The 25,503-nt window shown below is 45.7% G+C and overlaps 1 protein-coding gene across 1 annotated transcript in view; it reads right to left on the bottom strand.

Annotated features, from left to right (window-relative positions):
* LOC139373395 (ephrin type-A receptor 7-like) overlaps positions 1 to 25,503 on the bottom strand; it is a 332,457-nt gene that overhangs the window by 73,590 nt on the left and 233,364 nt on the right. Inside the window, exon 5 of the mRNA XM_071113849.1 lies at positions 24,066 to 24,395. Within this exon, the coding sequence (XP_070969950.1) occupies positions 24,066 to 24,395 (330 nt within the window). The remainder of the gene's footprint in view (positions 1 to 24,065; positions 24,396 to 25,503) is intronic.

Here is a 25,503-nt window from a genome sequence, read left to right as displayed (position 1 = left end):
GTATGTCTGTCCGTGACTGTGTGTGGTCTATGTGTTTGTGATGGTGTGTATGTCTGTCCGTGACTGTGTGTGGTCTATGTGTTTGTGATGGTGTGTATGTCTGTCCGTGACTGTGTGTGGTCTATGTGTTTGTGTTTGTGATGGTGTGTATGTCTGTCCGTGACTGTGTGTGGTCTATGTGTGTGTGTTTGTGATGGTGTGTATGTCTGTCCGTGACTGTGTGTGGTCTATGTGTTTGTGTTTGTGATGGTGTGTATGTCTGTCCGTGACTGTGTGCGGTCTATGTGTTTGTGATGGTGTGTATGTCTGTCCGTGACTGTGTGTGGTCTATGCGTGTGTGTTTGTGATGGTGTGTATGTCTGTCCGTGACTGTGTGTGGTCTATGCGTGTGTGTTTGTGATGGTGTGTATGTCTGTCCGTGACTGTGTGTGGTCTATGTGTTTGTGTTTGTGATGGTGTGTATGTCTGTCCGTGACTGTGTGTGGTCTATGTGTTTGTGTTTGTGATGGTGTGTATGTCTGTCCGTGACTGTGTGTGGTGTGTTTGTGATGGTGTGTATGTCTGTCCGTGACTGTGTGTGGTCTATGTGTTTGTGATGGTGTGTATGTCTGTCCGTGACTGTGTGTGGTCTATGCGTTTGTGTTTGTGATGGTGTGTATGTCTGTCCGTGACTGTGTGTGGTCTATGTGTGTGTGTTTGTGATGGTGTGTATGTCTGTCCGTGACTGTGTGTGGTCTATGCGTGTGTGTTTGTGATGGTGTGTATGTCTGTCCGTGACTGTGTGTGGTCTATGCGTGTGTGTTTGTGATGGTGTGTATGTCTGTCCGTGACTGTGTGTGGTCTATGCGTGTGTGTTTGTGATGGTGTGTATGTCTGTCCGTGACTGTGTGTGGTCTAATGTGTTTGTGATGGTGTGTATGTCTGTCCGTGACTGTGTGTGGTCTATGTGTTTGTGATGGTGTGTATGTCTGTCCGTGACTGTGTGTGGTCTATGTGTTTGTGTTTGTGATGGTGTGTATGTCTGTCCGTGACTGTGTGTGGTCTATGCGTGTGTGTTTGTGATGGTGTGTATGTCTGTCCGTGACTGTGTGTGGTCTAATGTGTTTGTGATGGTGTGTATGTCTGTCCGTGACTGTGTGTGGTCTATGCGTGTGTGTTTGTGATGGTGTGTATGTCTGTCCGTGACTGTGTGTGGTCTATGTGTGTGTGTTTGTGATGGTGTGTATGTCTGTCCGTGACTGTGTGTGGTCTATGTGTTTGTGTTTGTGATGGTGTGTATGTCTGTCCGTGACTGTGTGTGGTCTATGTGTTTGTGATGGTGTGTATGTCTGTCCGTGACTGTGTGTGGTCTATGTGTTTGTGTTTGTGATGGTGTGTATGTCTGTCCGTGACTGTGTGTGGTCTATGTGTTTGTGTTTGTGATGGTGTGTATGTCTGTCCGTGACTGTGTGTGGTCTATGCGTGTGTGTTTGTGATGGTGTGTATGTCTGTCCGTGACTGTGTGTGGTCTATGTGTGTGTGTTTGTGATGGTGTGTATGTCTGTCCGTGACTGTGTGTGGTCTATGCGTGTGTGTTTGTGATGGTGTGTATTTGTGATGTCTATGTGTTTGTGTGTGATGGTGTGTATGTCTGTCCGTGACTGTGTGTGGTCTATGTGTTTGTGTTTGTGATGGTGTGTATGTCTGTCCGTGACTGTGTGTGGTCTATGTGTTTGTGATGGTGTGTATGTCTGTCCGTGACTGTGTGTGGTCTATGTGTTTGTGTTTGTGATGGTGTGTATGTCTGTCCGTGACTGTGTGTGGTCTATGTGTTTGTGTTTGTGATGGTGTGTATGTCTGTCCGTGACTGTGTGTGGTCTATGTGTGTGTGTTTGTGATGGTGTGTATGTCTGTCCGTGACTGTGTGTGGTCTATGTGTGTGTGTTTGTGATGGTGTGTATGTCTGTCCGTGACTGTGTGTGGTCTATGACTGTGTGTGGTCTATGTGTTTGTGATGGTGTGTATGTCTGTCCGTGACTGTGTGTGGTCTATGTGTTTGTGTTTGTGATGGTGTGTATGTCTGTCCGTGACTGTGTGTGGTCTATGTGTTTGTGATGGTGTGTATGTCTGTCCGTGACTGTGTGTGGTCTATGTGTTTGTGATGGTGTGTATGTCTGTCCGTGACTGTGTGTGGTCTATGTGTTTGTGATGGTGTGTATGTCTGTCCGTGACTGTGTGTGGTCTATGTGTTTGTGATGGTGTGTATGTCTGTCCGTGACTGTGTGTGGTCTATGTGTTTGTGTTTGTGATGGTGTGTATGTCTGTCCGTGACTGTGTGTGGTCTATGTGTGTGTGTTTGTGATGGTGTGTATGTCTGTCCGTGACTGTGTGTGGTCTATGTGTTTGTGTTTGTGATGGTGTGTATGTCTGTCCGTGACTGTGTGTGGTCTATGTGTTTGTGATGGTGTGTATGTCTGTCCGTGACTGTGTGTGGTCTATGTTTGTGTGTGTTTGTGATGGTGTGTATGTCTGTCCGTGACTGTGTGTGGTCTATGTGTTTGTGTTTGTGATGGTGTGTATGTCTGTCCGTGACTGTGTGTGGTCTATGTGTTTGTGATGGTGTGTATGTCTGTCCGTGACTGTGTGTGGTCTATGTGTTTGTGTTTGTGATGGTGTGTATGTCTGTCCGTGACTGTGTGTGGTCTATGTGTGTGTGTTTGTGATGGTGTGTATGTCTGTCCGTGACTGTGTGTGGTCTATGTGTTTGTGATGGTGTGTATGTCTGTCCGTGACTGTGTGTGGTCTATGTGTTTGTGTTTGTGATGGTGTGTATGTCTGTCCGTGACTGTGTGTGGTCTATGTGTGTGTGTTTGTGATGGTGTGTATGTCTGTCCGTGACTGTGTGTGGTCTATGTGTTTGTGATGGTGTGTATGTCTGTCCGTGACTGTGTGTGGTCTATGTGTTTGTGATGGTGTGTATGTCTGTCCGTGACTGTGTGTGGTCTATGTGTTTGTGATGGTGTGTATGTCTGTCCGTGACTGTGTGTGGTCTATGTGTTTGTGTTTGTGATGGTGTGTATGTCTGTCCGTGACTGTGTGTGGTCTATGTGTTTGTGATGGTGTGTATGTCTGTCCGTGACTGTGTGTGGTCTATGTGTTTGTGTTTGTGATGGTGTGTATGTCTGTCCGTGACTGTGTGTGGTCTATGTGTTTGTGTTTGTGATGGTGTGTATGTCTGTCCGTGACTGTGTGTGGTCTATGTGTTTGTGTTTGTGATGGTGTGTATGTCTGTCCGTGACTGTGTGTGGTCTATGCGTGTGTGTTTGTGATGGTGTGTATGTCTGTCCGTGACTGTGTGTGGTCTATGTGTTTGTGATGGTGTGTATGTCTGTCCGTGACTGTGTGTGGTCTATGTGTTTGTGATGGTGTGTATGTCTGTCCGTGACTGTGTGTGGTCTATGTGTTTGTGTTTGTGATGGTGTGTATGTCTGTCCGTGACTGTGTGTGGTCTATGTGTGTGTGTTTGTGATGGTGTGTATGTCTGTCCGTGACTGTGTGTGGTCTATGTGTTTGTGATGGTGTGTATGTCTGTCCGTGACTGTGTGTGGTCTATGTGTTTGTGATGGTGTGTATGTCTGTCCGTGACTGTGTGTGGTCTATGTGTGTGTGTTTGTGATGGTGTGTATGTCTGTCCGTGACTGTGTGTGGTCTATGTGTTTGTGTTTGTGATGGTGTGTATGTCTGTCCGTGACTGTGTGTGGTCTATGTGTTTGTGTTTGTGATGGTGTGTATGTCTGTCCGTGACTGTGTGTGGTCTATGTGTTTGTGATGGTGTGTATGTCTGTCCGTGACTGTGTGTGGTCTATGTGTGTGTGTTTGTGATGGTGTGTATGTCTGTCCGTGACTGTGTGTGGTCTATGTGTTTGTGTTTGTGTTTGTGATGGTGTGTATGTCTGTCCGTGACTGTGTGTGGTCTATGTGTTTGTGTTTGTGATGGTGTGTATGTCTGTCCGTGACTGTGTGTGGTCTATGTGTTTGTGATGGTGTGTATGTCTGTCCGTGACTGTGTGTGGTCTATGTGTGTGTGTTTTTGATGGTGTGCATGTCTGTCCGTGACTGTGTGTGGTCTATGTGTGTATGTCTGTCCGTGACTGTGTGTGGTCTATGTGTTTGTGATGGTGTGTATGTCTGTCCGTGACTGTGTGTGGTCTATGCGTTTGTGTTTGTGATGGTGTGTATGTCTGTCCGTGACTGTGTGTGGTCTACGCGTGTGTGTTTGTGATGTTGTGTATGTCTGTCCGTGACTGTGTGTGGTCTATGCGTGTGTGTTTGTGATGGTGTGTATGTCTGTCCGTGACTGTGTGTGGTCTATGCGTGTGTGTTTGTGATGGTGTGTATGTCTGTCCGTGACTGTGTGTGGTCTATGCGTGTGTGTTTGTGATGGTGTGTATGTCTGTCCGTGACTGTGTGTGGTCAATGTGTTTGTGATGGTGTGTATGTCTGTCCGTGACTGTGTGTGGTCTATGTGTTTGTGATGGTGTGTATGTCTGTCCGTGACTGTGTGTGGTCTATGTGTTTGTGTTTGTGATGGTGTGTATGTCTGTCCGTGACTGTGTGTGGTCTATGTGTGTGTGTTTGTGATGGTGTGTCTGTCTGTCCGTGACTGTGTGTGGTCTATGTGTTTGTGTTTGTGATGGTGTGTATGTCTGTCCGTGACTGTGTGTGGTCTATGTGTTTGTGATGGTGTGTATGTCTGTCCGTGACTGTGTGTGGTCTATGCGTGTGTGTTTGTGATGGTGTGTATGTCTGTCCGTGACTGTGTGTGGTCTATGCGTGTGTGTTTGTGATGGTGTGTATGTCTGTCCGTGACTGTGTGTGGTCAATGTGTTTGTGATGGTGTGTATGTCTGTCCGTGACTGTGTGTGGTCTATGTGTTTGTGTTTGTGATGGTGTGTATGTCTGTCCGTGACTGTGTGTGGTCTATGTGTGTGTGTTTGTGATGGTGTGTATGTCTGTCCGTGACTGTGTGTGGTCTATGTGTTTGTGTTTGTGATGGTGTGTATGTCTGTCCGTGACTGTGTGTGGTCTATGTGTTTGTGTTTGTGATGGTGTGTATGTCTGTCCGTGACTGTGTGTGGTCTATGTGTTTGTGATGGTGTGTATGTCTGTCCGTGACTGTGTGTGGTCTATGTGTTTGTGATGGTGTGTATGTCTGTCCGTGACTGTGTGTGGTCTATGTGTTTGTGTTTGTGATGGTGTGTATGTCTGTCCGTGACTGTGTGTGGTCTATGTGTTTGTGATGGTGTGTATGTCTGTCCGTGACTGTGTGTGGTCTATGTGTTTGTGATGGTGTGTATGTCTGTCCGTGACTGTGTGTGGTCTATGTGTTTGTGATGGTGTGTATGTATGTCCGTGACTGTGTGTGGTCTATGTGTTTGTGTTTGTGATGGTGTGTATGTCTGTCAGTGACTGTGTGTGGTCTATGTGTGTGTGTTTGTGATGGTGTGTATGTCTGTCCGTGACTGTGTGTGGTCTATGTGTTTGTGTTTGTGATGGTGTGTATGTCTGTCCGTGACTGTGTGTGGTCTATGTGTTTGTGATGGTGTGTATGTCTGTCCGTGACTCTGTGTGGTCTATGCGTGTGTGTTTGTGATGGTGTGTATGTCTGTCCGTGACTGTGTGTGGTCTATGCGTGTGTGTTTGTGATGGTGTGTATGTCTGTCCGTGACTGTGTGTGGTCAATGTGTTTGTGATGGTGTGTATGTCTGTCCGTGACTGTGTGTGGTCTATGTGTTTGTGTTTGTGATGGTGTGTATGTCTGTCCGTGACTGTGTGTGGTCTATGTGTTTGTGATGGTGTGTATGTCTGTCCGTGACTGTGTGTGGTCTATGTGTTTGTGTTTGTGATGGTGTGTATGTCTGTCCGTGACTGTGTGTGGTCTATGTGTGTGTGTTTGTGATGGTGTGTATGTCTGTCCGTGACTGTGTGTGGTCTATGTGTTTGTGATGGTGTGTATGTCTGTCCGTGACTGTGTGTGGTCTATGTGTTTGTGATGGTGTGTATGTCTGTCCGTGACTGTGTGTGGTCTATGTGTTTGTGATGGTGTGTATGTCTGTCCGTGACTGTGTGTGGTCTATGTGTTTGTGATGGTGTGTATGTCTGTCCGTGACTGTGTGTGGTCTATGTGTTTGTGATGGTGTGTATGTCTGTCCGTGACTGTGTGTGGTCTATGTGTGTGTGTTTGTGATGGTGTGTATGTCTGTCCGTGACTGTGTGTGGTCTATGTGTTTGTGATGGTGTGTATGTCTGTCCGTGACTGTGTGTGGTCTATGTGTTTGTGATGGTGTGTATGTCTGTCCGTGACTGTGTGTGGTCTATGTGTTTGTGATGGTGTGTATGTCTGTCCGTGACTGTGTGTGGTCTATGTGTTTGTGATGGTGTGTATGTCTGTCCGTGACTGTGTGTGGTCTATGTGTTTGTGATGGTGTGTATGTCTGTCCGTGACTGTGTGTGGTCTATGTGTTTGTGATGGTGTGTATGTCTGTCCGTGACTGTGTGTGGTCTATGTGTTTGTGATGGTGTGTATGTCTGTCCGTGACTGTGTGTGGTCTATGTGTTTGTGATGGTGTGTATGTCTGTCCGTGACTGTGTGTGGTCTATGTGTTTGTGATGGTGTGTATGTCTGTCCGTGACTGTGTGTGGTCTATGTGTTTGTGATGGTGTGTATGTCTGTCCGTGACTGTGTGTGGTCTATGTGTTTGTGATGGTGTGTATGTCTGTCCGTGACTGTGTGTGGTCTATGTGTTTGTGATGGTGTGTATGTCTGTCCGTGACTGTGTGTGGTCTATGTGTTTGTGTTTGTGATGGTGTGTATGTCTGTCCGTGACTGTGTGTGGTCTATGTGTTTGTGATGGTGTGTATGTCTGTCCGTGACTGTGTGTGGTCTATGTGTTTGTGATGGTGTGTATGTCTGTCCGTGACTGTGTGTGGTCTATGTGTTTGTGTTTGTGATGGTGTGTATGTCTGTCCGTGACTGTGTGTGGTCTATGCGTGTGTGTTTGTGATGGTGTGTATGTCTGTCCATGACTGTGTGTGGTCTATGCGTGTGTGTTTGTGATGGTGTGTATGTCTGTCCGTGACTGTGTGTGGTCTATGTGTTTGTGATGGTGTGTATGTCTGTCCGTGACTGTGTGTGGTCTATGTGTTTGTGATGGTGTGTATGTCTGTCCGTGACTGTGTGTGGTCTATGTGTTTGTGTTTGTGATGGTGTGTATGTCTGTCCATGACTGTGTGTGGTCTATGTGTGTGTGTTTGTGATGGTGTGCATGTCTGTCCATGACTGTGTGTGGTCTATGTGTGTGTGATGGTGTGTATGTCTGTCCGTGACTGTGTGTGGTCTATGTGTTTGTGATGGTGTGTATGTCTGTCCGTGACTGTGTGTGGTCTATGTGTTTGTGATGGTGTGTATGTCTGTCCGTGACTGTGTGTGGTCTATGTGTGTGTGTTTGTGATGGTGTGTATGTCTGTCCGTGACTGTGTGTGGTCTATGTGTTTGTGTTTGTGATGGTGTGTATGTCTGTCCGTGACTATGTGTGGTCTATGTGTTTGTGATGGTGTGTATGTCTGTCCGTGACTGTGTGTGGTCTATGTGTTTGTGTTTGTGATGGTGTGTATGTCTGTCCGTGACTGTGTGTGGTCTATGTGTTTGTGTTTGTGATGGTGTGTATGTCTGTCCGTGACTGTGTGTGGTCTATGTGTTTGTGATGGTGTGTATGTCTGTCCGTGACTGTGTGTGGTCTATGTGTTTGTGATGGTGTGTATGTCTGTCCGTGACTGTGTGTGGTCTATGTATTTGTGTTTGTGATGGTGTGTATGTCTGTCCGTGACTGTGTGTGGTCTATGTGTTTGTGATGGTGTGTATGTCTGTCCGTGACTGTGTGTGGTCTATGTATTTGTGTTTGTGATGGTGTGTATGTCTGTCCGTGACTGTGTGTGGTCTATGTGTTTGTGATGGTGTGTATGTCTGTCCGTGACTGTGTGTGGTCTATGTATTTGTGTTTGTGATGGTGTGTATGTCTGTCCGTGACTGTGTGTGGTCTATGTGTTTGTGATGGTGTGTATGTCTGTCCGTGACTGTGTGTGGTCTATGTATTTGTGTTTATGATGGTGTGTATGTCTGTCCGTGACTGTGTGTGGTCTATGTGTTTGTGTTTGTGATGGTGTGTATGTCTGTCCGTGACTGTGTGTGGTCTATGCGTGTGTGTTTGTGATGGTGTGTATGTCTGTCCGTGACTGTGTGTGGTCTATGTGTTTGTGTTTGTGATGGTGTGTATGTCTGTCCGTGACTGTGTGTGGTCTATGTGTTTGTGATGGTGTGTATGTCTGTCCGTGACTGTGTGTGGTCTATGTATTTGTGTTTGTGATGGTGTGTATGTCTGTCCGTGACTGTGTGTGGTCTATGTGTTTGTGTATGACTGCAAAATACTGAACAGAAAAACATCAATTCAAAGTACCATGTGTGCAGACACTAAAGTGCATCCTCATAGACCCTGATAATAAGCCAAGCTAACCAATTCAAATTCTCATCACTGGCTGACAAAGCGTCTTAAGTGGCCGGGCCTCAGTCATGAGAAGTTGCTTGAAGACTCAATTAATTTGGTGGTCGCTGAAGCCTCACCTAGCCCATCACTTTTCATTAGGAGACCCAAAAGGCTTGGCACACACACACACCTCAAAAGGGAGAGAAAGGGGTTACAAAGACATTGAACTTTAATTTATTTCCATTCAGTGACCAGGAAATTAGTTATTTCGTGAGAGTCACTTTTTCATGGACTTCATGGTTTTATGTGCACCCCAGGAAGAGTAGCTGCTGCATGTGCCGTAGCTAATGGAGATCCTAATCAACTAAACCCCCTATTCTCCTCATATCCTCTCCACCTCATGCCTCACCTCCTGTCCTCCTCTCCACCTCACCTCCTCATGCCTCACCTCCTGTCCTCCTCATGCCTCACCTCCTGTCCTCCTCTCCACCTCACCTCCACCTCACCTCACCCTCACCTCCACTCCACCTCCTCTCCACCTCACCTCCTCTCCACCTCATCTCCTCTCCACCTCACCTCCTCTCCACCTCACCTCCTCATGCCTCACCTCCTGTCCTCCTCTCCACCTCATGCCTCACCTCCTGTCGTCCTCTCCACCTCACCTCCTCATGCCTCACCTCCTGTCCTCCTCATGCCTCACCTCCTGTCCTCCTCTCCACCTCACCTCCACCTCACCTCACCCTCACCTCCACTCCACCTCCTCTCCACCTCACCTCCACCTCATCTCCTCACCTCCTCTCCACCTCACCTCCTCATGCCTCACCTCCTGTCCTCCTCTCCACCTCATGCCTTACCTCCTGTCCTCCTCTCCACCTCATGCCTCACCTCCTGTCCACCTCACCTCCTCATGCCTCACCTCCTTACCTCCTCTCCACCTCATGCCTCACCTCCTTACCTCCTCTCCACCTCATGCATCACCTCCTGTCCTCCTCTCCACCTCATGCCTCACCTCTCCACCTCACCTCCACCTCACCTCCTCATGCCTCACCTCCTGTCCTCCTCTCCACCTCATGCCTTACCTCCTGTCCTCCTCTCCACCTCATGCCTCACCTCCTCATGCCCCACCTCCTGTCCTCCTCATGCCTCACCTCCTTACCTCCTCTCCACCTCATGCCTCACCTCCTGTCCACCTCTCCACCTCTTGCCTCACCTCCTCTCTCATTTCCACCTCCTGCCTCACCTGTCCTCCTCTCCACCTCACCACCTGTCCTCCTCTCCACCTCATGCCTCACCTCCTTTCTCCTTTCCACCTGCCTCACCTGTCCCCCTCTCCACCTCATGCCTCACCTCCTGTCCTCTACCTCCTGCCTCACTTCCTGTCCTCCTCTCCACCTTACCTCATGTCCTCCTCTCTACCTCCTGCCTCACTTCCTGTCCTCCTCACCTCCTCTCTCCTTTCCACCTCACCCCCTCTCTCCTTTCCACCTCATGCCTCACCTCTTAGCCTCCTCTCCACATCTCCACCTCCTGCCTCAACACTTCTCCACCTCCTGCTTCACCCCGTCCTCCTCTCTCCTCCTATCCACCTCCTGACTCACCTCTTCTCCACCTCCTGTCCTCCTCTCCACCTCCTCTGACCTCACTTCCTGTCCTCCTCTCTCCTCCTGTCCTCCTCACCTCCTATCCACCTCCTGCCCCACCTCCTGTCCTCCTCTCTCCTCTCCTGCCTCAATTCCTGTCCTCCTCTCTCCTCTCCTGGCTCACTTCCTGTCCTCCTTTCCACCTTCTGCCTCACTTCCTGTCCTCCTATCCACCTCCTCCGACCTCACTTCCTGTCCTCCTCTCTCCTCTCCACTTCCTGTACTCCTCTCTCCTCCTCACCTCCTCCGACCTCACCTCTCCTTACCACTTCCTGCCTCACCTCCTGCCCTCCCCTCTCCACCTCCTGCCCTCCCCTCTCCACCTCCTGTCCTGTCCTCCTGTCCACCTCCTGTCCTGTCCTCCTGTCCACCTCCTGTCCTGTCCTCCTGTCCACCTCCTGTCCTGTCCTCCTGTCCACCTCCTGTCCTGTCCTCCTGTCCACCTCCTGTCCTGTCCTCCTGTCCACCTCCTGTCCTGTCCTCCTGTCCACCTCCTGTCCTCCTCCCCACCTCCTGTCCTCCTCTCCACCTCCTGTCCTCCTCTCCACCTCCTGTCCTCCTCTCCACCTCCTGTCCTCCTCTCGTGATCTTGCCCCCCTCCCCCTCCCCTCAGGAGGATTCCCATAGAGGTGCGCTGAGCCACCATGCATCTCCACAGGGACCAGGGCATCTAAAGCAGGCCGAATAAATCCTCTGAAGATATTGAAATGTCAATCCCAGCCCCCCGACCCCCACTCTCCGCTTTCCTCTTCCCCTCATCTAAAGGGCTTTAAACATGCCACTGAGGACCTCAACAACTGGAGAGGCCACCGCTCTGGGGCTGGGGGATTTGGGCTTACGTGGCTTTTTGTCGAGCAAAACGCATCTGTGAGGGTACAACGCCGCGTACAGAACCCTCTGTGCACTGTAGGCTACAATACCTGGAGTTTCATTGTGTTTGGCCTGGAAATGGCTGAGCTGTTTGTTTATGAGTCTTATTAGAATCAAAAAATGTTGTGTTTTCATTAAATCATGTATGGCTGTTTTTTAGACTATGGCATAATGCAAATTCATTCATATGGGCTCCCGAGTGGCACAGGGGTCTAAGGCACTGCATCTCAGTGCTAGAGGCGTCACTACAGTCCCCGGTTCGAATCCAGGCTGTGTCACATCCGGCCGTGATTGGGCTGGCCCAGCGTCGTCTGGGTTTGACCGCGGTAGGCCGGCACTGTAAATAAGAATTTCTACTTAATTGACTTGCCTAGTTAAATAAATAAAAAAGGTTAACTAAATAAATAAAAACATTGTGATTTTAAATCCACAAAGTAACAATAAGCCTATAATTAAAAAAGGGACAGCAGTGATTCTAATACTGGGCTTTCACCATCAAGTCACATGCTCAATTATCAGCTTTCTTAGGCGTTTCCATTGCCCATTTAGTCATTGACATCAGCGAGGAGACACACATTATGGTCTATCAACAACATAGGCTCTCTCATTTAATAGTCTATTTCAGGATAAACATCAGCCCTATTCAGACGGGATTCGTTTTACTGGGGGAGGCCGGGGAACGTAATTATGTGCACGAGCACAAAAACACCCCATCCATCATTTTTGTTCTGTGCAAATCTGCCACGTCAGTCATTTTTACATGGCGGTAGATGAACAATTCCAGACAGAATAACCTCCATCTTTGGGGGTGATGGTAGAACTCCAAGGTCCTCTGACAATATTCTACTAGTCCCACGCGAAACGACATCCCTGTGTTTTCCGAGACATGACAGAGATTTGACAGGTGCTGCTCGCAGTTTGAGCAAGAAAACAAGAATTGCTTTTGATAAATTGACGCTTAAAATAAACAAGTTCTGCGCACACATTTCATGCGAACGACATATAAAACATTTTGGGAAATGACAACTACCGCTAAAATAACGATTATGATCACAATTCTTCAATGTAAATATTAAAATGGGGACATCTAGACAGTCGGCAGCCAGGCACGAGTTATCAGTCGAGCCTTTGATCATTTAGACATATTGAAATATAAATCACACCTAGAATTAAAACCATCATAAGACTCAATTGAATTTAAATTACAGGGGGAAGTTTGGAAAAACAAATCCCGTGCGAATCGTCATCTGGAATAACACACATGATAATAATTACATAACCAATGTCTCTAGTAACCTAATACTAGTCCTGTCCGAATAGGGCTATAGGGCTATGGATTTATAATAAGCATGACATTTCATAACCGGATCGCCAGATCATTTAGTTCATCTGAACAATAGAAAAGGAAAATATTGATGGGTGTTGCGCAATAGCCTATCCTACACTATGGCATCCTCAGGGCGGATGATGTACACTTGTACGCACGCAATCGCCATACGCACACTTCCAGCGTGACCTGATACATATGACAGACATTACCTTCTCTCACTCTCATACACAAACGACACACGCACAATTAAAGCGTGACGGGGACACACACACACCCATAACCCACAGCTGGATTATGGGTCCCATGAGCCCCTTGGGGCAGGAATGATCCCCATTTACCCAACTCCCGCTCTTCACACACCCTTCCATTCAGCCAATCCTCTATACCCCCAGCCCCCTCTTGAGGGTCTGTGGCGTACCGATAAACCCCCTCTCTCCATTCATGGGAAATCCTTTCTGTCAGGGTGTGTGCATTCCTTTGGAGGCTTTCAGGGGACAGGCCCCCTTGCACCGCTCCCCAGTTCATAGCTAGTTTACAGACTCTACTTTCACAGTGTGTGCTTTTTCACACACACACACACAAACACACACACACACACACAGCTGTAGCCTGCAGGCTAAATAACCCCTATTTTAGATTAGAGCAGTAGCGGACACCAAAGTGTTGCGCTCCCACCTCCAGCTAACAGGCTTAGCCAGCACAACAAGCCCGAATACGTTACAGCTGCACGTGAGAGAGGGGGATGGGGAGAAGAAAGAGAGAGAGAGAAGAGAGCGCGTGCGAGTGGAAAAAGGAGTAAGAGAAGTCTGTGCTCAGTCGGTAATGCAGTTCTCATAAAGGTCAGTGGGGGCTTTTATGGGGTATTGTCTCAGGACGCACAAAGGGCGTTAGCACGCTTAACCTTCGAGGGGAGCGGATTGCATCAGGGGTTTGGTCATGCTTGGTTGGTGATCTGAGGAGAAGTGTCTCAATGGCGCGTGGATAATGCAGGCCTTCTAATACACGTTTAAAACGCCCATACACCTCGCCATAAACGTCCCACAGGAATATGGCGCTGTCCAACTCACTCAATCCCCGCGACAACAAACAGAAGGACATGGCTGCTAACAGCCCATAATAGCCATACATCAACTCTAAGCCGTGACAGCCATTGAGAGAGAGAGAGAGAGAGAGAGAGTCTACACATGGCTTGCCGAGAATGTTGGTCTCTAACCTTGGAGAGAGCGCAGCAGTATAGTTTATTGGCTGTGTGGGGACTAGAGGGAGCAGCTCTACACAGAGTGGATTAGCCTAAAATATGCACAGGGCATAAACTGGCAGCATTTTATAACGTCTCTCCTTCTTAATGTATAAAGGCCCCAGGCGGGCAGCACTCAGAGAAGCACACAATGAGAAAGGCCCCCGTTCCACTCTCTGGACCAGGGAGATTTATGTCTAAATTAGTAGGGCTGGTTAGAGAGAGAGAGGGGGGGGGGGGTATGAGACACAGGAAAAGGATTGAAGGGAGAACAGAAAAGGTGAAAGAACAAATTAAAAAAAGAGTGCAGACAATGGGAGAGGGGGAAAAGGAGAGTGCGATAAGGAGGTAGAAAACAGGAAGAGATCGAGAAAAAGACAAGCGTCGTTGTAGTTGGAGGTGTGTGGCACGGAAGACAGACGAGACGGGAGCCTTTTGGAGTGCTGGCAGCCTCCACGTCACGTGTCAAACTCATTCCACAGAGGGCAGAGTGTCCGCAGATTTCCCATCCTCCCTTGTACTTGATTGATTAATTAAGGTCTCTAATTAGTAAGGAAATCCCCTCACCTGGTTGTCTAGCACACGCTAGGCCCTCCATGGAATTAGTTTGCCACCCCTGCTTTATGTCTTTAGTACTTGAGTTAGGTAAAAGGTTAAGGCTACTTCCTGGCATTGACGACTTGGGTCTTTGATCTCAAAACTCAGGTCTAAGAATGCAACTGGCCCTGAGCTGAAGAGGCCTTCAAGGCCCCCGTTCGCTCAGCATTTGTGCACTTGTCAGTTTGTATCTCTCTCTGTGCGACATAACGAGTGAGTGCTTTCCCTTGGCGTGTGTGTGTGTTCAATGTTTATGTGTGTTCAGCCAACCGGTGTGTGTGTTTATATATATATATATATATATACACACACACACACACACAGTGGGGAGAACAAGTATTTGATAACCTGCAAAACCAGTGTTTCCTACATACAAAGCATGTAGAGGTCTGTAATTTTTATCATAGGTACACTTCAACTGTGAGAGACGGAATCTAAAAAAATCACATTGTATGATTTTTAAGTAATGAATTTGCATTTTATTGCATAACATAAGTATTTGATCACCTACCAACCAGTAAGAATTCCGGCTCAGTCACAGTCCTGTTCGTTTTTCTGTTCTCCACTCATTACCTGTATTAACTGCACCTGTTTGAACTCGTTACCTGTATAAAAGACACCTGTCCACACACTCAATCAAACAGACTCCAACCTCTCCACAATGGCCAAGACCAGAGAGCTGTGTATGGACATCAGTGATAAAATTGTAGACCTGCACAAGGCTGGGATGGGCTACAGGACAATAGGCAAGCAGCTTGGTGAGAAGGCAACAACTGTTGGCGCAATTATTAGAAAATTGAAGAAGTTCAAGATGACGGTCAATCACCCTCGGTCTGGGGCTTCATTCAAGATCTCATCTCGTGGGGCATCAATGATCATGAGGAAGGTGAGGGATCAGCCCAGAACTTCACGGCAGGACCTGGTCAATGACCTGAAGAGAGCTGGGACCACAGTCTCAAAGAAAACCAGAGAAAAGCAAGGTCTCCCTGCTCAAGCCAGCGCATGTCCAGGCCCGTCTGAAGTTTGCCAATGACCTGAAACACACAGCCAAGGCAACTAAGGAGTGGATCCGTAAGAAGCATCTCAAGGTCCTGGAGTGACCTAGCCAGTCTCCAGACCTGAACCCAATAGAACATATTTGGAGGGAGCTGAAAGTCCGTATTGCCCAGCGACAGCCCCGAAACCTGAAGGAAAAGTGGGCCAAAATCCCTGCTGCAGTGTGTGCAAACCTGGGCAAGAACTACAGGAAACGTATTATCTCTGTAATTGCAAACAAAGGTTTCTGTACCAAATATTAAGTTCTGCTTTTCTGATGTATCAAATACTTATGTCATGCCATAAAATACAAATGAATTACTTAAAAATCATACAATGTGATTTTCTGGATTTCTGGATTCCGTCTCTCACAGTTGAAGTGTACTTATGATAAAAATTACAGACCTGCAAAATCGGCAGTGTATCAAATACTTACTCTCCCCACTGTATATACACACACAGTACCAGTCAAAAGTTTGGACACCTACTCATTCAAGGGTTTTTCTTGATTTTTACTATTTTCTACATTGTAGAATAATAGTGAAGACTTCAAAACTATAAAATAACACATATGGAATCATGTAGCAACCAAAAAAGGTCACCGCAGAATGCTGTGTTAGCCATGCTGGTTAAGTGTGCCTTGAATTCTAAATAAGTCACAGACAGTGTCACTAGCAAAGCACCACCACACCTCCTCCTCCATGCTTCATGGTGGAACCACAAATGAAGAGATCATCATATCACCTAGTCTGTGTCTCAAAGACACAGGGGTTGGAATCAAAAATCAGACCAAAAGGACAGATTTCCACCGGTCTAATGTTCATCGCTTGTGTTTCTTGGCCCAAGCAAGTCTCTTCTTCTTATTGGTGTCCTTTAGTAGTGGTTTCTTTGCCGAAGGCCTGAAGGCCTGATGAAGGCCTGATTCACGCAGTCTCCTTTGAACAGTTGATGTTGAGATGTGTCTGTTACTTGAACTCTGTGAAGCATTTATTAATGGATTTATAATCTGCAGCAGAGGTAACTCTGGGTCTTCCTTTCGTCATAGTGCATGGTTTTTGCGACTACACTTGAAGAAGTTCTTAAAATGTTCCGTATTGACTGACCTTCGTGTCAGTCAAAGTACTGTTGTTGCTCTTTGCTTATTTGAGCTGTTCTTGCCCTAATATGGACTTGGTCTTTTACCAAATAGGGCTATTTTCTGTATCCCACCCCTACCTTGTCACAACAAACCTGATTGGCTCAAACGCATTAAGGAAATAAATTCCACAAATTAATTTTTAACAAGGCAAGGTTAATTGAAATTAATTCCAGGTGATTAATTACCTCATGAAGCTGGTTGAGAGAATGCCAAGAGAGTGCAAGCTGTCATCAAGGCAAAGGGTGGCTACTATGAAGAATCTCAAATATATCTATTTAACACTTTTTTGGTTAATACATGATGTGCTATTTCATAGTTTTGTCTTCACTATTATTCTACAATGTAGAAAATAGTAAATATAAAGAGAAACCTTTGAATGAGTAGGTGTGTCCAAACTTCTGACTAGTAATATATATATAGTACTAGTCAGAAGATATATATAAATATATTTATATATAAGATTGTGTGTTGAGTTATGCAGGGATGCAAACTGCTGAGGGCCGCAAAAGGTGACTTTTATTATTTTTTTGCACTGAAACATGTAAACAAATCCCTGCTAGGGGGAAATGCAGGTTAACTAATTAAACAACAAAGAATATGATCTACATGATCAGTCTATGTGTGTAAACTAAAAAGTGGTTTATGTGAACCTAACTCACAGCTAAAAAATTTAAAGAAAGCAATCCAATGTAATTTGTTGCCAAGACTTTACTGCAAATGACACTCAAGTCTTGAGAACAAAACTACACTAATATTGCAGTTAGCCATGACAGCATTTATAATAGAACGCTTCTTATCATGACAGCCTTTATAATAGAACACTTCTTATCATGACAGTCTTTATAATAGAACGCTTCTTATCATGACAGTCTTTATAATAGAACGCTTGTGACCATGACAGCCTTTATAATAGAACGCTTCTTATCATGACAGCCTTTATAATAGAACGCTTGTGACCATGACAGCCTTTATAATAGAACGCTTGTTACCATGACAGCCTTTATAATACAACGCTTGTTACCATGACAGCCTTTATAATACAACGCTTGTGACCATGACAGCCTTTATAATACAACGCTTGTGACCATGACAGCCTTTATAATACAACGCTTGTGACCATGACAGCCTTTATAAATCAACGCTTGTGACCATGACAGCCTTTATAATACAACGCTTGTGACCATGACAGCCTTTATAATACAACGCTTGTGACCATGACAGCCTTTATAATAGAACACTTGTGACCATGACAGCCTTTAGAATACAGCGCTTGTGCCCATGACAGCCTTTATAATACAACGCTTGTGACCATGACAGCCTTTATAATACAACGCTTGTGACCATGACAGCCTTTATAAATCAACGCTTGTGACCATGACAGCCTTTATAATACAACGCTTGTGACCATGACAGCCTTTATAATACAGCACTTGTGACCATGACAGCCTTTATAATACAACGCTTGTGACCATGACAGCCTTTATAATACAGCGCTTGTGACCATGACAGCCTTTATAATACAGCGCTTGTGACCATGACAGCCTTTATAATACAACGCTTGTGACCATGACAGCCTTTATAATAGAACACTTCTTATCATGACAGTCTTTATAATAGAACGCTTCTTATCATGACAGTCTTTATAATAGAACGCTTGTGACCATGACAGCCTTTATAATAGAACGCTTCTTATCATGACAGCCTTTATAATAGAACGCTTGTGACCATGACAGCCTTTATAATAGAACGCTTGTTACCATGACAGCCTTTATAATACAACGCTTGTTACCATGACAGCCTTTATAATACAACGCTTGTGACCATGACAGCCTTTATAATACAACGCTTGTGACCATGACAGCCTTTATAATACAACGCTTGTGACCATGACAGCCTTTATAATACAGCGCTTGTGACCATGACAGCCTTTATAATACATCGCTTGTGACCATGACAGCCTTTATAATACAACGCTTGTGACCATGACAGCCTTTATAATACAACGCTTGTGACCATGACAGCCTTTATAATACAACGCTTGTTACCATGACAGCCTTTATAATACAGCGCTTGTGACCATGACAGCCTTTATAATACAGCGCTTGTGACCATGAAAGCCTTTATAATACAACGCTTGTGACCATGACAGCCTTTATAATACAACACTTGTTACCATGACAGCCTTTATAATAGAATGCTTGTGACCATGACAGCCTTTATAATACAACGCTTGTGACCATGACAGCCTTTATAATACAACGCTTGTGACGATGACAGCCTTTATAATACAACGCTTGTGACCATGACAGCCTTTATAATACAACGCTTGTGACCATGACAGCCTTTATAATACAACGCTTGTGACCATGACAGCCTTTATAATACAACGCTTGTAACCATGACAGCCTTTATAATACAATGCTTGTGACCATGACAGCCTTTATAATAGAACGCTTGTGACCATGACAGCCTTTATAATTCAACGCTTGTGACCATGACAGCCTTTATAATACAACGCTTCTTATCATGATAGTCTTTATAATACAACGCTTGTAACCATGACAGCCTTTATAATACAGCGCTTTTTACCATGACAGCCTTTATCATAGAAAGCTTGTGACCATGACAGCCTTTATAATACAATGCTTGTGACCATGACAGCCTTTATAATAGAACGCTTGTGACCATGACAGCCTTTATAATACAGCGCTTGTTACCATGTTAGCCTTTATAATACAACGCTTGTGACCATGACAGCCTTTATAATACAACGCTTGTGACCATGACAGCCTTTATAATACAGCGCTTGTGACCATGACAGCCTTTATAATACAACGCTTGTGACCATGACAGCCTTTATAATAGAACACTTCTTATCATGACAGTCTTTATAATAGAACGCTTGTGACCATGACAGCCTTTATAATAGAACGCTTCTTATCACGACAGCCTTTATAATAGAACGCTTGTTACCATGACAGCCTTTATAATACAACGCTTGTTACCATGACAGCCTTTATAATACAACGCTTGTGACCATGACAGCCTTTATAATACAACGCTTGTGACCATGACAGCCTTTATAATACAACGCTTGTGACCATGACAGCCTTTATAATAGAACGCTTGTGACCATGACAGCCTTTATAATACAACGCTTCTTATCATGACAGCCTTTATAATAGAACGCTTGTTACCATGACAGTCTTTATAGTACAACGCTTGTGACCATGACAGCCTTTATAATACAGCGCTTGTTACCATGACAGCCTTTATAATAGAACGCTTGTGACCATGACAGCCTTTATAATACAGCGCTTGTTACCATGACAGCCTTTATAATAGAACGCTTGTGACCATGACAGCCTTTATAATACAGCGCTTGTTACCATGACAGCCTTTATAATAGAATGCTTGTGACCATGACAGCCTTTATAATACAACGCTTGTGACCATGACAGCCTTTATAATACAACGCTTGTGACGATGACAGCCTTTATAATACAACGCTTGTGACCATGACAGCCTTTATAATACAACGCTTGTGACCATGACAGCCTTTATAATACAACGCTTGTGACGATGACAGCCTTTATAATACAACGCTTGTGACCATGACAGCCTTTATAATACAACGCTTGTGACCATGACAGCCTTTATAATACAACGCTTGTGACCATGACAGCCTTTATAGTACAGCGCTTGTGACCATGACAGCCTTTATAATACAACGCTTGTGACCATGACAGCCTTTATAATAGAACACTTGTGACCATGACAGCCTTTATAATACAATGCTTGTGACAACACACACATATTGCACTTGGGAAAAAAACATCTTAAAGTAGAAATAGAATGAAACAATGCTATATTATAGTGGCCACTATAGACATTGATCAAGTGCACAAGACTACATGTGTGCAAAAATAATGTTCACAGAGTTAAAACACTTTATAATCCCCCTCACTCACGCACACACACGTGTTACTGTGAAGCTCAACACAACAAAAACTATATATTTGAGCTACACTGCACATTATTACATTGTACACTTACTGCCTGTGGACATCTGTTCAACAATGTGCCAGCAGAGCATGATACCCTTTGTTGGCATAATTGATCTCTTTCAGGCAGAGAGTATACCTGGCATACCCCTTTTTATCCACTGTATAGAAAGAGGGAAAGTGTGTGGTGTTTCTTTCACCTCTATAGTGGCATCCAGCTTAAGCCAGGCCCGGCATGAGCTACACTTGATCCCTGAATACACTTGCAACGCCTCATTTTCACCTAATTCTCTCATTCTGAAAATGAACCACATACTGTACAGGGAAAACATTAGTTAACAGATAGTGGTTAGTTCGTTAGCGAGTTAACTATTTTCACACAGATTGCCAGGGTCCAGTAAGCAACTGACGCGTTATAACTTGAGGAACGGTGTTGTGTCAAAAATCTCCCCCCTGACAGAACCCCCCCCCCTTCGCGTGAATGCACACACACTCAATTCTTCATTGCTGCGACTTGCTTGCTAGTTGAGACTTCTGCTCTTCACTCTGTTGTCAGTTTAGCCTACATTTCACTGATCTTAGTAGCAGAAAGCAATTTTTTATTTGTGTCCTTTGATCGCGGGGGAGGCGCTAGTCATGTCTGCAGTTTTTGGTTTGGCTATTTGTTTCAAGTGTATTCATCTATAAATAAATCTCTTTGCCAAAATTCATCATCTCTCCCATGTCTTATTTGACTAGTAGTTGTTCTGAAATGTTTATTGCTTGCCTACATTTTACTCCCTCTTCTATGTTTAATATAACACACATGCATGAATTATTCATTTTTGTTGCCTATCCTGACGTGAAGTTTGTTCTATAGAAAGTATTTGACACTGATATGTGCCACAGAAAGTACCTAACCCTAGCCACAAAATTAAGGAAATTAGGGGGGGAGGAGAATTTCGGCAGGCAAGAAATGGCCTTGCCGAAACACCCCTCCCCCCTTCTAATTTCCTTAATCTTGTCACTAGAGTCAAATACTTTCTGTGAAACACAGAGTCAAATATTGATGTTTTAACGTTAGCTGTCTGACTTTATTAGCAAGCTAATTTTCACACCATATACTCAATTATTTGATCCGTTAAGTTGGCTAATGTTGCTCAACATTACTCTGGCTAGCTAACAGAGAATTTGATCCAGCTAGCAAGATACTAATACTTGTTCCCTCACACCTTCTCCCTCACCTCAAATTTTCCAAATGCCAGTTGTTTTTCGGGTTACAGCTCATGAAGTACGCTTCATCACCTTCTCACCCCCGTCTCCGTGGTCCGGCTTCTCACCTAATGTTACCTCTTCCTTATCGTGCAGGGGACGTGCTGCTGTAACCTTCTCACCCCCGTCTCCGTTGTCAGGCTTCTCACCTAATGTTACCTCTTCCTTATCGTTCAGGGGACGTGCTGCTGTAACCTTCTCACCCCCGTCTCCGTGGTCCGGCTTCTCACCTAATGTTACCTCTTCCTTATTGTTCAGGGGATGTGCTGCTGTAACCTTCTCACCCCCGTCTCCGTTGTCAGGCTTCTCACCTAATGTTACCTCTTCCTTATCGTTCAGGGGACGTGCTGCTGTAACCTTCTCACCCCCGTCTCCGTGGTCCGGCTTCTCACCTAATGTTACCTCTTCCTTATCGTTCAGGGGACGTGCTGCTGTAACCTTCTCACCCCCGTCTCCGTTGTCAGGCTTCTCACCTAATGTTACCTCTTCCTTATCGTTCAGGGGACGTGCTGCTGTAACCTTCTCACCCCCGTCTCACGTGCTGATGCTGTAACTAGTAAGTTGGTCGTCTCGTCTCTCTTCAGTCGCGTGCTGATGCTGTAACTAGTAAGTTGGTCGTCTCGTCTCTCTTCAGTCACGTGCTGATGCTGTAACTAGTAAGTTGGTCGTCTCGTCTCTCTTCAGTCACGTGCTGATGCTGTAACTAGTAAGTTGGTCGTCTCGTCTCTCTTCAGTCACGTGCTGATGCTGTAACTAGTAAGTTGGTCATCACTTCTCTTCAGTCGCGTGCTGATGCTGTTACTAGTAAGTTGGTCATCACTTCTCTTCAGTCACGTGCTGATGCTGTAACTAGTAAGTTGGTCGTCTCTTCTCTCTTCAGTCACGTGCTGATGCTGTAACTAGTAAGTTGGTCGTCTCGTCTCTCTTCAGTCACGTGCTGATGCTGTAACTAGTAAGTTGGTCGTCTCGTCTCTCTTCAGTCGCGTGCTGATGCTGTAACTAGTAAGTTGGTTGTCTCTTCTCTCTTCAGTCACGTGCTGATGCTGTAACTAGTAAGTTGGTCGTCTCGTCGCTCTTCAGTCACGTGCTGATGCTGTAACTAGTAAGTTGGTCGTCTCGTCTCTCTTCAGTCACGTGCAGATGCTGTAACTAGTAAGTTGGACGTGTCGTCTCTCTTCGGTCACGTGCTGCGCTGCATTCTGCTGTTATGTAAACGATTGGCTGAGCCTTGGATACAGAAGCCAGTATTGCTCCAAACGCACATCACTTGTTCGCTTACAGCCACGTAGAATTTCACCGAAAGGTGACTAGTTAACATCCCTGGTTATGAGGATAACTGAGTGAATCTAGAGTATGGTCACACACAGAGGCACGCACGCAAGTACACACTCCCAAACAAACACATTTTCATGCACGCACACATGTACAGTACACACACTCCCTTACAAGCTCACACACACACACACACACACATATACAAGCTTGCACACAAATACACCACAAAAACATACCTGCTCCTTTACCAAATCATGAATATTGGAGTAAAACATTTGGTGTGAAGAAGCCACCGTGATAGCTCTCCTTAATGACTTCATGTGTGTGTGTGTGTGTGTGAGTTGATTTTGCCCCACCGTGGAACCTCCAAAGTGCTGGCGTTCCATTTCCAAATGTGCATTAATACAAGCTCCATTCATAACGCATTGCATTTGCTTCCACTAATTAACAATTAGAGTACAAAACACGCTCTCACTTCGAGGGCTTCCATTTAGTCTTTCCTCTGCATATGCAAATGAAACACTTCATTTTTCCTTTTTCCCCACAGCAGGTCGATGTTTGTGAAATATCAGCCGGAGAATGCAGACAAGTTGAATAAACATGAGTCATCAAATGTGTGAGAATGTATGGAGTCTGGGTCGGTGGTGGTGGTGGTGGGGGGGGGGTTGCTGGGTGTGTGTGACAGGGACACTTTGCTGAGTGCTTTTTTTAAAGCTAATGGCTTTGTGAAGGGTGTGGATGAATATGAGATGGCCACACCGTGATGACGGGAATCTTTTAGCTAGCGCTGAGCCCAGGGTGTGTGTGTCATCAGTTCAGAGTTTGTGTACAGTGTGCTTTTGAGCACTCCTTTGTCCTAAGACGTTCGTGGTGTTTCTGATTTGAGGGTAAAGAACGAGAATCAGGGTGATGTCCGCACAAGAATAGTAAACAAACAAAAATTTGACCAACTGGTGACTTTTGTTAGTCTCCCATAGGTCAAATGCTATTTCTAGGGGGTTTAGGGTTAAGGTTAGAATTAGGTTTAATGTTAGGAGCTAGGGTTAGTTTTAGGGTTAGGTTTTCGGATTAAGGTTAGGGTTAGGGAAAATAGTATTTTGAATTGGACTGAATTGTGTCCCCACAAGGTTAGTTATGCAAGACTGTGTGTGAACACAACTTCCACTGACCTGGCACGCTAGTTGACACGTTGACCTGTGTGTAGAACCTCTTGTTGGGCAGGAGCTCTGATACGCCATTGAGGGCCTCGACCGTCAACGTGTAGTTGGAGTTGGCCATGAGGTTGACCACGGTGACCGTGCGTTCGGTCAACCCACTCTGCTGGGGCATGAAGCCCACGCTGGCCCCGCACGGCTCACACTGCAGCCCCAGGCACCGGCGGCAGCCCACGCTGTAGGTCAGGTCCCCCCTGCCGCCAGTGTCCGTTGGCGCGCTCCACTCCAGGATCATGGTGGACTGCTTGAGGGTGTAGACCAAGTCTTTGGGAGGAGAGGGGGGGCCTGGGAGGGAGAATAAGTCACATTTAGTGCTCGTCTTACGTATGATGTTTAAAAGTGTGAGGCATTTCTATGACATATGATTATTCTGTATGATGTACTTACTACCTACAGTGCCACAGCAGGTTTTCATTTTGCCTTTATTTAACCAGGTAAGTCACTGAGAACACATTCTCTTTTACAATTACGACCTGACCAAGATAACAGCGATATACCGTGCAGCAAAGCAGAAAAGTGAGGACGTAACAGACTAGGCACCAGTACATCAGACATCAGTATGATGGAATGCATTTGAATTCAGCATTAAAACCAGTGGCAACCAATTACTACGGAACACTTCCCTCTGTAGTCCCATTCTCAAAGTGTAGCCCGCCCCAGAATGGTAGCTACGTGGTGTCATTGCGCTAGCACACATCTGGCTACGATGCCTACGTAATACCTTGATAGGATTGAGATGAGAAAGGGATTATGGGTGATGCATGGGGGGGGGGGGGGGGGGGGGGGGAGAAGAACAGAGAAAATAAGACTAGCCAAAGCAACTAAAGCCTGCCTGGTCTAGATGAAACGTGTGTGTTTATGACGACAGAACAAAGGAGCCGTAAGTGAGACGTGTATAATATGCTGCTCGCCGACCATCTTTATTCACTCATGCGATTTCTAGACAGTTCCTGATCTACCGACCACCTCATCTTACAGCAGATTGAGAAATAAAATGGAGGGAAATCTATTAGTTATGGTGAAGTGTAATGCTGTGTGTGTATACTGTGTGTGTATACTGTGTGTGTATACTGTGTGTGTGTGTCTGTGTGTGTGAGAGAGAGAGAGAGAGAGAGAGAGCGAGCGAGAGCGAGAGAGCGAGCGAGAGCGAGAGCGAGAGATAAAGGACTGCCTATTAGTTATTTAAGTCAACAGTCATGGCTGGAACAAATGCCTTGTTTACAAACCGCAAATATGAGTCGCCACAGAAAAGGTGGTTCGTGCTCGCGGAATGAGAATCCTCTCTGTTATCAAAAGGTGAAATACGACGGGTGCATCTCAATAGTCCTACATAGCTTCCTCTCTTCACCTGGTAGGAGGTTCTGACAATGGTCAACCACACTCATGCGCACGC

The sequence above is a fragment of the Oncorhynchus clarkii genome, chromosome 18 (assembly GCF_045791955.1).
Source record: "Oncorhynchus clarkii lewisi isolate Uvic-CL-2024 chromosome 18, UVic_Ocla_1.0, whole genome shotgun sequence".
Lineage (NCBI taxonomy): Eukaryota > Metazoa > Chordata > Actinopteri > Salmoniformes > Salmonidae > Oncorhynchus > Oncorhynchus clarkii.
This window is presented reverse-complemented; position numbering and strand designations above follow the sequence as displayed.